Below are 11,721 nucleotides of genomic sequence, written 5' to 3'. Positions count from 1 at the left end.
GTGGGGGGGGGGGTGGGGCAGGACCCCGCCCGCCGGCACCAGCGCAAACCCCGCTCGTCCCCGCGCAACCGAGGCCGCCGCCCGCCCCGCCGCGCTCCCACCGGGGCCGTCACCCCGGGACGCGTCCCGCCCGTGGGTCGGGGGAAGGAAAACTTTCCCCGGGGGGACGTGAGGAGCCCCCCCGCCACTTGCGCCCCCCCGCGCCGGGCTGCCATTGGCCGAGCCGCCTACCGAAGCCCGCTAGGCACAAAAGGCGTTGCTAAGTGGATGCTTATTCCCCCCCCCCCCCTTTTATTTTTTTTTCCCTCCCCCCCCCCTTTTTTTAATCTCTCCCTCCCCCCCCCCCCCCCCCCCCCCCTTCCTCTTTCACTACTTCTTCGGTTCACTCGCGCCGCGCCCGCCGCTCCCGCCGCCGCTCCGCTCCCCGCGGGAGGTTGCGCGGGTCGGGGGCGCGGAGCCGTCCCGCGCCGGCCATGGCCTAGCGGAGCGGCCGGCCCCCGAAGATGAGTTTCCCCGCGGAGGACGGCGTGGGCAGCCTCTGCCACAAAGCGCTGCAGATCATCTCCGAGCTCTGCCTGGGCGGGCAGGTGGAACGGGAGAAGTGCGCCGGCATCTTCCCCCTGGAGACCGCCCGGCAGGGAATCGGCGGCACAGGTACCGGCCCCGGCCCCGCCGCCCCCCCGCCCGGGCTCGTCCTGCCGCCGTGGGACGGGCAGCGCCGGCGTGGGCGGCCGGAGAGCGCAACTTTTTCCTTCGCCTTCCTTGCGTGCGGAGGGGGCGGAAAGAAGAAAGGGGGGGAGGATGGGGGAGCAGTCACACATCCACTCTTTAAAATCCTCTCCCTTTCGCAGCCCGCCCGAGGCTCCCGGGAAGCAGCAGCGAGGGAAGCGCCGGCACCGCCGAGCCGCCGCCTGGGTGGGCGTGGGGAAGGGGGCCAGCGCCCCGGGAGCGACGGGGGAAACGTGGGGGGTGCGGGCGTGGGGACGGGGAGCGTTGATTTGCGCCGAGGGGAGAAGAACCCCGCCGTCGGCTGGAGCTGCACCGCCGGACACCGGCCCCTTTTCCCCCCGCCGACGGCTCGGTTGCCCCCCCCCCCCCCCCCCCCCCCCCCCCCCCGCACCTCCGTTCCAGCAAGGTTTTCCCGGCGGGGGGAGTTTCTCCTCTACGCAAAGCTCGGCCCGGGGCCGTTGCATGTGTTTGTGGGGGGCCGCGCGTGCGGGGAGAGGGTTGTGCTCGATGTTCTCGTGGCGGGTGGGCAGCGTTTCCGCGCGACGGGCGCCCCACGCGTGGTTTGCGCCCGGTCGCTTTTTCTGTTCTTCCCCTAACCGTCCGTCGGTGTTCGGCGTGTCGGGCTGGCGGAGCCGCGGCAACAGGTTACGGGGCGGGGAAGGGGGGGGGGGGTTGTGTGTGGGAAAGGGGGTACGGACCGGGCGGCTCCGTGGGGGGCGGAGGGGAGGGGAGGGCGGGTGGGCAGCCGCCGCAGCTCCGGTCCGGGCGCACCCCGGGCTCGCAGAATCCCCGCGGTGAAATTTGACAGAGCTGCCGGTGCTTTCTGAGCGGGGCTGGAGATCTTCGGCGTCCCCTCCGTTAATCGCGGAGGAGAGCTTGCTGACAGCGCTAGAACCGTGGCAGCCCTCCGGTCCGGGCTGGTGCAGGACCCGTCCAGAAAAATTTGGGGGAGCTGAGGGGGTTAGGGGAGGGGGGTGGAAGAGGGAATTCGGGTCAGTTTAAATATTCCGAAGCCAGAAAAACTGTGGGGGTCGAAACCAAGATTTTGACTCCTGACGGTGGTATCTTTGGTCACTGATTCCCGGATTGTCAGGATCCTTCGGAAGCGGCTCTGCGCTTTGGCGTTATTCCGTACAGTACTCTCTGGAGCCCTTGTTTTCCATGGTACTTGTTTTTAGGACGGGGCTTGAAAATTAGTCCAAGTTCTGTGTTTAATTTCTGCCAGAAAGGACTGGTAACCTCTTCTGTCTGTCCGTAAGTGCAAGATGGACAGCTTGCATTATGGCCAAGCCTACAGTGCAAATTAAATAAATTAACACCAAGTCATGAAAAGCAGCAGGTCCTCAGCGTGTGCCCTAGCTCCGCTGTAGCTACCGCCGCAGCTGTTACTCTTTTTTTTTTTTTTTTTTTTTTGGCCCTAATGCCCACCGATTTTACTGCAAATTCTGCGTTAATTATAGTACCACAGAACAAAACTCCCCCCTCGCCTGAAAGAGGAGCGTTTCTCCTTTCAGACCCCGCTATTTGGACGGTTCCCCCAGGGCTTTGCGCTTGAGACGGGCTCTGAGTTTGCCCCCCCCCCCTCGCCTCCCCCGGTGAAGGCGGGGGCGTGGGGGGCAACCCCACCCGACCCCACCCCACCCGGTCCCTCGGGGCTCAGCCCGCCGCGGCCGCCCCTTCCCCCGCCGGTCCCGCCGCCGGGACCGGGGGGCGCGGGGGGGGTGGTGGGGCGCATCCCCCAGCACGGATCGTGGCTTCGCTCTGCTCTCTAAATGCCAACCACCCGGTCTATCCCGATCGTGCGCCGTGTTAGTTGACTCGGTGCGAGTCGTAGGAGGTTGCATGAAAATAAAATTACCCTGCGGAGCCTGGAAAACTGGGCTCTGAAAAGATCGGTTTATCTGATTTTGGGAGAGTACTGCTCAGGGAGTCGGGTGTCGTATAGAAACAAAGTGGATATAGAAACAGCTGGGATGTGAAGGATACAAAAACGTCCCACGAGGCAAACCAAGGGTTGCTGTTTAGAAAATCTGAATCTTCAGCACTTGCCTTGATATTGCCTTGTGTACAGGAGCTTCTTTTTAGTCATTTCTTCAAAGTCAACAATCTTGGGTTTCCATGTGTAAACCCTAGTAACTTGCAGTTGTCAGATTAGGAAAAAAATGATAATTAACAGACCAGGGACTTGAACCATTGGATTCCACATCTCAGCTGAGATCCTAAATCTCACTTTTTCTTCCTTAAAAGGAAACCATTATTAGCTGATGGATGTCAACTTTATTGACATGCACATTATATTAAACATTGTCTCATTAATGATACTGCTAAAGACAATACTTTCTGTCTCCAGAAGAGGGACAGACACACAGTCGTTGATAATTTACAATATTTTAATATTAAAACACTTGGATAGACAAGATATAACTCGAGTTAATTTTATGAACTGAAAGATTGTAAATACAGTTCAGGCTGAGAGAAATGTGGTCACTGAAAGGTGAACCATGCCATATATCTTCTGCTCTTCAAACGCACGTAGAGTTCCTTATCATCTCTATGGGTAAGGTTAATGTTGTCCAGTGTTGAACAGCCATAGTTCCTGTTCATAAAAGGTAGAAATGTTAAGTGTTCTCCATCATCATTCTGATAATAAAGCCACAAAAGTTTGTGGTTTCCTGAAACATCTGTGTCTCATACATAGGGTGGTAGCATTTAGTGTGAGATTCCATATCACGTAGCCATATCCTGCTGTGGCTGAGTAAATTCTGCACGGTTCTGGTGTCATGCTTCTGTAGCTGTACGACAGACAGGAGGAATGGCTAATTTAACCCTGTCAGTTTTGTTGTATGTCCCAAATGATGATGAGGGAAGCACTTTCCCAGCATATGCCCATGCTGGGTGATACGCATCATGGAACCAGTTCAGTTATTTGCTCCCTGTGTCTCCAGTTATAGCAGTGTGTTGGGAATTAGCTCCTGCAACAACAAGCGCTGAAGTGTGTGGAGAAGAAACTGCAGTAGTAAGAGTAAGAAGATACTTGAGTTGTGAGGAGGACTTCTGGAAGATGTGGAGAAGATAAAAGACTGTGAGAGAGTTATTACAGAATAATCATTTATTATTGTATGCTATGTTATAGGATCACAGCTAAACCTTCAATGAAAATGCAAAAAGCAAATAGTCTAGGAGACAGTATAAAGAGGAGAGAAAAGAAAAAATAGTAATAGTTGGCTATATAGGGATACCATATTCTCTCTTTAAATGGTGGGTTCATTCAGTTTTCCTCTTCTCAAAAAGAAGATACCTACAAGTGTCACAAAGGTAGCATAGGTAAAAATCACTGATGAGGTTTCATTGGAGGAAAGAAGTCTAAAAGATGAGGTGACCCTATTTGGGAAGGAAAGAATAGGGCAAAAAAACATTTCAGAAAGTAAGAGAGCACATTTCTATTTAATACAGAATAAAAACATGCTCTGGAAGTTGAAAACATTTAAAAAGGCAACTAGAACTGCTGTGATATGGTTATGTTGGTGCGTGTGATGATTGCTTTCTGTCCAGGTTAAGACCATGAAAAGCAGCCAAGTTCCTCAGAGGAACCAACTACTTGAGACAAAAGATGTACGACCTAATCACAGGCTCAGAGCAAAATATGAGACAATACTGACCTCGTGACCAGTATGGCTTTGGGAAGGCGGAGTACGACAAAATGAAACAAGGCAGAAAGGAAAGCTATTCAGGTTTGCTGCTAACAAAAGAAAAAAAAAAATAGCCTACATGTGTCTAATTCCTCTTATTCTCAGAGAAATAAGAGTTTGGACATTCTTTGTGGACAAACAGGATTACATCAAAGAAATGGCTGATTATTTAATATTTTTTTCCTCTTAGTGACACCACCAGCACCTTCGGACCCTCAATTACTGCTCACCGCTCGGGTCAAGAAGGGGTAATCATACTTAGTGTAGTGGATAATTAATCTATGGAACTCATAGCAAAGAATCTTAGCGAGATAAATAATTTTGTAGATTTCTAGGAGCTGTAGACAATTAGTGGAGATAGACATCTGCTGTTACATTTTCTGCCCGGGTAATTACAAGGACTATTAATTCTTTCATCTCAGGGGAATGCTCAAGTGAAAAGATTAGGAAGCTGTGTACATTTATGGTACCTTTATATAGTCAGATGACTACGTGAGCTTTCTTCTGAAGGGTATAACATTTTTGGCAAAATGCTGAATTAGATATGCAACTGGTTTGTTTTTATTTTACACTTCCTTTATTTCCAGTAGATTTGGGCAAAATGATTAAGATGTTTGTCAGCTAATAGGAAGCATTCAGGTGGAAAATAAACGTGAGCTGGATGTGTGGGATATCACCTAACAAAATTTATCTCTAATCCAAGTAAATTTTTTTCTAGAAATGTCTGAAATTAATATATGGAGCTTGATTATACCTGCATTTTGGGTCAGGTTATCTGATTAATAAAGAGATCTAATTAATTTTTGCCAGTTAAGCATCCCTCCTCGTTTTCAAAGGAACCGAGCACATCAAAGTCCCAGTCAGGAGCATTTCTGAAGGTTAAGCCAATTTCATAGGGTGTAATGAGAGGAGCTTTGACATCCTGCTCTGGGGACACATGTTTAAAATCCATTGCATGTCCTCTGCAAATGGTGGGCACTTTCTGCTGTCTTTGCCTTTTTTTTAGGCCTGCTGGTTCTGCAGAACTTCGCTATCTCATTATCAGTTCTCATGGGGAACTGATGTTTGTAACAGAGCTGGGAACCCAGTTGCTTCCCTGCCAGGAGGACAGATCTTAGCCATCTAGGGTGGGTAGGGAGTTCTAGAGAGTGATGTTCACTCTTGCTCTTTTGCTTGTCAGACAATTAACTTTTTTTAAGTTTACCGTGCAAAAAGCATCAGCTTCCACAGGATCATTTGTTATTAACCTAAATATTCTACTCACAATTATTTTATTAACATAAAAGTCAAACCCACCAAGTTTCTAACCCTACCCCGATTGACAGAAGTATAGAGGGAGTAAGAAAACACTGGAGCATCAGATGCTTCCCTGACAGCCCTCAACCTGCTGATGGCAGCTGGTGGTTTACATGTAGCCTGGGTTGTTTTAAACATGCGTGTGTGCACACCTGCATTGCATGAGCACACACAGAGTGTAAGCCGGAGATATGCTTACGCTGCCTGGATGCATTTAGGGAGGAGAAAGAACAGACTTACCCAGTAGTGTGCTTGCAAGTTCTTCTCAGCTGTGCCAACGCAAGCATGAAGGGGACCAGAAATGGCTTGAACAAATGTGAAGACTGTTGTGATCAGTGTAGGGTACAAGAAAGGAGCATTTTTCTTCATGAGAAAGTAACTGTTGTGTGAAACAATTGAGCATTTTGTTACAGACAAATGTGATACAATTAAATAATAAGCATTTGAACAGATAACAGACTGATTGAATTATTTATGATACAGCTCATCACCTGGTCAAAACGAAGTTATTTCTAGAGAGAAATATGGTTTGGGGGAGAAAAATTGCAAGTTACTGAAAAATGTGCTTTACAAAATCAGTGTTAACAAGTTGTGAAAAACAGAAATGCATCTAATTCAGCAGTGTAAAGGAAGAACAGAGGGGTAAACATACTACAGAGGCTGGATTTATTTACAGTAAACATGAAGGTAGTCACACCAGTGGAGAAGTGCTCAACATGCAGGCAGCAGAGATATACTGTAAAACTAAGAGTTTTACAAAAGAAACTTCCTCAATACGCATTTTCCAAAGAAATAGGGATGAAAAATACAGAAACATTTGTAACAGCTGGGGGGAAAATCTGTAATGATGAAGATAAAGAGACACAGTGTTTCGCTAGGTCTTATCATATGTGTGAGATGTTTGTTATGTAATGCTGGGTAAGAATGAACATAACCATGACAATTCAAAAATTACACTTGAGCTGCATGAACCGTGTTACAGCTATGGTTTGCTTATGATTAATAGCAGTCCTGTGGGTTTATGCTATGTTTTCATTTCATTTTCTTGTCTGAAAGAGGATAATGAAGGTTTATTGCAGATGCCCACAAAGACATACTTGCAAGTGTGAGAGCTGCATGGGACCAAACCCAAAGTTGTTTTTTTGTTTAATGGAAGGCGAGGTGGGCAGACATGGGTTGAGTGGAGGTTGGAATTACCTCTTATTCAGGTGAAGTAACAACTAACAAGTGGAAAAGTAGGGAGGTCAGAAGCAGCCTTGGAAGTGGAGACAACTTACATCTGGTGTGTTAGAGAGGCTAATGTTCAGTGCGACATCTTTTGCTTCTTACACTGCAGGGAAAATAAAATGACCCAGTCAGGCAAAAGTGAGAGCCATCTTCTCTAGTTACATACAGCACACAAATCATGTACTGAGACTCATGAATACACAGCTGTTGTGGCAAATTCCTTCTGATTTCTGGAAAACAGAAGGCAACATGGGCTAGGAGAAGGCTAGCAAGCTTTTGGGAAATACCCTGTTTCTGCTGTACGTCACTTACTCTAAAGTCCAGTACGTGGAGTTTGAAATGGCAAAAGAGAGTGTTCCATTTGTGTTTGGACAGATACAGATTATCAGATGCATTAATAAATAATATGATTTAGAGAAAGTGATTTTGACAAGAGATTAATCATTTTATGTGCTATAATCATGTAAATCACAGTGATACCGAACTTCATTTGATTCCCTTACTGTCAAGAAACATGCTACCATCGAGCTCTGTCAGCATTACGAAGTGATACACCAACCAGTGATATACCAATCAGTGATAGTGGTGGCTGTTCTGAACAAATCCAGACATCAGACTGAATTAACAGCCTAGGAGGGGACACATTCACAATAGGGCTAGAGTAAAAAGATTTGAGGAAGATCTTCAAGGTATGTTTCTTCATGAGAACAGGAGAGGAAATCACACGCAGACTTTCAAGTGAAAGGCTATTTTTACCATTTGAAATTCAAGTCGGGTGTTTTGACAGGTTCAGGTTATGAGAGAAAATACAAGACTCTGCACCTGCCACTTTCTGAGGCACGCTAAAGCATTATATCCCCATCTGCAGGGATTTGGATGAGACAGAGGTAATTGTGGAAGATCTGCTAATAGTGAGTAAAAATGAACACCAGCAACCTTTTATGTTCTTCAAATTTCCCCAAGGAAAACTGAACAGCAGAAATGATGGGTTGGACCAACTAGTTCATATGCATGGCAAAGAAGGAGATTTATTGGATCCAGACATTTGTAACTTATAAAGCTCCTGCTTCCCTCCAAATCATAGAAAATCAGAGATCTATTAATTTATATGATTGAGCTGACTCCTGATACTCCAGACACAATAGTTACCTTTAGAGTGGTCACTATGGAAAGGGTAAAATTCCTTATGGCTGATGAAGAAGAGAACAAATTAAAAGTTAAAGAAAAATATATTTGAAAAAAACTTACAGAGACATTATAGTTTAATTATTTAAGAGAACCAAGATCAGATATAAACTATAGGTTGGTCAAAAGAGAATATAACCCCCTTTTTTTCCAGGTGTTCCTTTTCCCCTGTTCCTTTGCTGGCAAGAGTACGTTCTCTTTAGTATGGTCCACATCAGACACATGCCTGCCCCTTACACCCGTGGGCAGCTGCGTCACAGCACTGTCTGGTCTTTCTCTCCATTCAGGATCATGGGCTTGAGGAGTACATTTTTCCAAAGGTAAGCATCGAGGGGCATATGCTGACTAAAATGTAAATTAACTTAATTTGGTTTGGAAATGGAAGTCTGCCAATGTGCATGCTTGCCAATGGATTCATGGGCAGAACTTTTCTGAGGCAAGTTTCAAGCAACAAATTGTTGGAAGCCATAATACAGAAACCGCTGCTCAAAATATTCCCTAGAATCCGGAATAAAGATGGGGATGTCTCTGAAGTACTGGCCTAATATGAAAGACTGACTATCAAGGAGCCTCTTATGGTGGAAAAGTTTCTGAGGATATTTATAAAAAATGCAGAGAGCTTTTGAGGTAAATAGAATTCACGCACTTCCCAAATAGACATGCCTTTCTCAAATGATAAATATAAAATTGTTCAAAATTCCGTACCTTGAGAGAGTAGTTTACATAGAAGACTATGAGGAAACAGGATATTTTCTTTCAGCTAAGAAATATTATCACGACTATGAAGATGGCGTTAAGGACAGAGGTCAGTAAAGGAAGAGCACCAGGAATGAAATGGCAACTCCGTTGTAGTTGCTGGAAGATTTCCCACTGATCAGAAGGGGACGTGTGAGAGGATTTTCTTCACATTCCCAAGTTTACCCAGCGTGGCAAAAGCACAGTGCTGCGTGTCCAGATAAATATTCAGGAAGATGCCCTGTTCTGTGCAAATAGTAGCATTGAAGACAAGCTACAATTACTGGTTCAGAAAAAGAGTTATCAAACAACTGCTTGTAGTTTGAGATGATTTTTCTCTTCTCTTTCTACCAGAGAGCAGTGAGAACATTGGTTACAATGCTGGCAATTAACGTTGTGCTTAGCAGAGTGAGTATATCTCCTTCTGCCTCTAAAAACTTAGGCAGTCTTTGAATCTGTTACCAGTTCTGCATCTTTAATACTTACATTTGTGACGTGCCACCCTGGTCTGATGACATATCCATCCTTCAGTACCCATTTTCCTTCCCAACCAGGTTTACTTGGCAGGGGTGTGAAGAAACCCCTAGTCTGCAGAGCTGTCTCTTAATGTTTGTATTCTTAAACAAAACTTCCTATAAAATGATAAGAGACATATCCAGTCTAACATGCAGAAGGTCTGGGAAGCTCCATTTCACTGTTCTTCTACAGGTGATTTCAGTCTTCACATATCAGCAAATCTCTCGTAATTGCTCAACTGAGTGACGCTCAGAAGTGAGGAAATTAAGCAGTATGTTTTTTATGTCAATTTATATGGCATACTGATTGCTTTTTGACAATTATGGGAGTAACTGTAATTTTTTTTTTTTTTTTGTAATGAACTATTTTTTAATCAAATTCCTGGCAATGAAAATATTTTATGTCTCAATTTAAGTATTTGTTGTATTATGAATTACAGTATGTGAGTTTGATTTATTAGTAAAATAGTAAAAATGGAGACTATTGTTTGCACAACTGCTTGTAGAATTAGCTCCTTTTCTCTTAAGTCTTCAGATGTTTCATATGATTATTTTAGGGCTATAAAACATACATTTTCTGTAAAGATTTTGGAAGTGACTTAGAATTTGAAATAGTTTAATGGGAATACAGAAAAAAAGCTTAGAGAAAGTTGAAGTACAGGAGTAGGTGTTGAAAGGAGACAGCAAGTTACTTGAAGGCTTGAAAAATGTCTTGCAGTGAAAAACTTAAAATAGAATTGGCTAGAAATGCTTTGATGGAATGTTTTTCAGCTGATAGTATCTATTCATCAAATTGAAACTCTGCTGGAAGGGATCAATTTTCATATTCCTGGTTTTGAAATGTTTCCAGCAGTTTCAAAGTTGTTAAAACATCCTGCTTCGACGTTTTCTAAATTAAAAAACAACCAAACAATTTTCAGTTCTAAAAGCCTTCCTCTCAAAATATGACCTAATTATGACAACAATCTCTAAACTGAACTGGAAATATTGCAAATTACCCAAAAATGAATTGCATTTTGTTTTTTTTTTTTTTTCATTTGTGATAGATCATCAACATTTTCAAGAGTTCCACTTTTTGTCAGGCTTTGAGAATGGAAAAATATTTTGTACAGCTTGATTGAAAATTCAGCTGGTTCAATTTATCAAAAAAATTCATTCAGTGGGGTATACCTCTATATCAATATATTAAATGCAGTTATGAGCACGTGCATTGGGTTTGCATAGCAAGGTTCTGGCAGCGGGGGAGCTACAGGGGCAGCTTCTGTGAGAAGTTGCTGGAAGCTTCCCCTGTGCCCGACAGAGCCAACGCCAGCCGGCTCCGAGATGGACCCAGCAGTGGCCAAGGCCGAGCCCAGCAGCGATGGTGGTAGCACCTCTGGGATAACCTGTTTAAGAAGAGCGGAAAAAAGCCTTCACAAGTGCAGCTGAAGGGAGGAGTGAGAACATGTGAGAGAAACAACCCTGCAGACACCAAGGTCAGTGAAGAAGGAAGGGGAGGAGGTTCCCCTGCAGCCGGTGGTGAAGACCATGGTGAGGCAGGCTGTGTCCCTGCAGCCCGTGGAGGTTAATGGTGAAGCAGATCCCACCTGCAGCCCGTGGAGGTTAATGGTGAAGCAGATCCCACCTGCAGCCCGTGGAGGTTAATGGTGAAGCAGATCCCACCTGCAGCCCGTGAAGGTTAATGGTGGAGCAGATCCCACCTGCAGCCCGTGGAGGTTAATGGTGAAGCAGATCCCACCTGCAGCCCGTGGAGGTTAATGGTGGAGCAGATCCCACCTGCAGCCCGTGGAGGTTAATGGTGGAGCAGATCCCACCTGCAGCCCGTGGAGGTTAATGGTGGAGCAGATCCCACCTGCAGCCCGTGGAGGTTAATGGTGGAGCAGATCCCACCTGCAGCCTGTGGAAGACCCCACAGTGAAGCAGGTGGATGTGCCTGAAGGAGACTGTGACTCTGTGGGAATCTCGTTCTGGAGCTGGGTCCTGGCAGGACCTGTGGACCCATGGAGAGAGGAGTCAGTTTGCCCGCAGGACTTGCGACCCCATGGAGTACCCACACTGGAAGAGTCTGTTCCTGAAGGACTGCACCCCGTGGAAGGGATCCACACTCGAGCAGTTCACGAAGAACTGCAGCCTCTGGGAAGGACTCCCATTGGAGGAGCTCATGGAGGACCATCTCCCAAGGGAGGGACCCCACACTGGAGCAGGGGAAGAATATGAGGAGTCCTCCCCCTGAGGAGGAAGAGGCAGTAGAAACAACACGTGATGAACAGACTGCAACCCCCATTCCCTGTCACCCTGTGCTCCTGGCAGGGAGGAGGTAGAGAATTCAGGAGTAAAGTTAAGCT

The 11,721-nt window shown here is 46.3% G+C and overlaps 1 protein-coding gene across 1 annotated transcript in view; it reads left to right on the top strand.

Annotated features, from left to right (window-relative positions):
* The first annotated feature begins 383 nt into the window (after positions 1 to 383).
* The window catches only part of SYT10 (synaptotagmin 10), a 41,487-nt gene continuing 30,149 nt past the window's right edge, over positions 384 to 11,721 (top strand). The window contains exon 1 of the mRNA XM_042795477.1: positions 384 to 654. Coding sequence (XP_042651411.1) covers positions 504 to 654 — 151 coding nt within the window. The 5' untranslated portion in view covers positions 384 to 503. The remainder of the gene's footprint in view (positions 655 to 11,721) is intronic.

This window comes from Tyto alba, unplaced genomic scaffold (assembly GCF_018691265.1).
Source record: "Tyto alba isolate M040663 unplaced genomic scaffold, T.alba_DEE_v4.0 Super-Scaffold_21, whole genome shotgun sequence".
In the NCBI taxonomy this organism is placed as follows: domain Eukaryota; kingdom Metazoa; phylum Chordata; class Aves; order Strigiformes; family Tytonidae; genus Tyto; species Tyto alba.
Note: the sequence above shows the minus strand (reverse complement) of the source record. Positions and strands in the feature narration are given on the sequence as shown.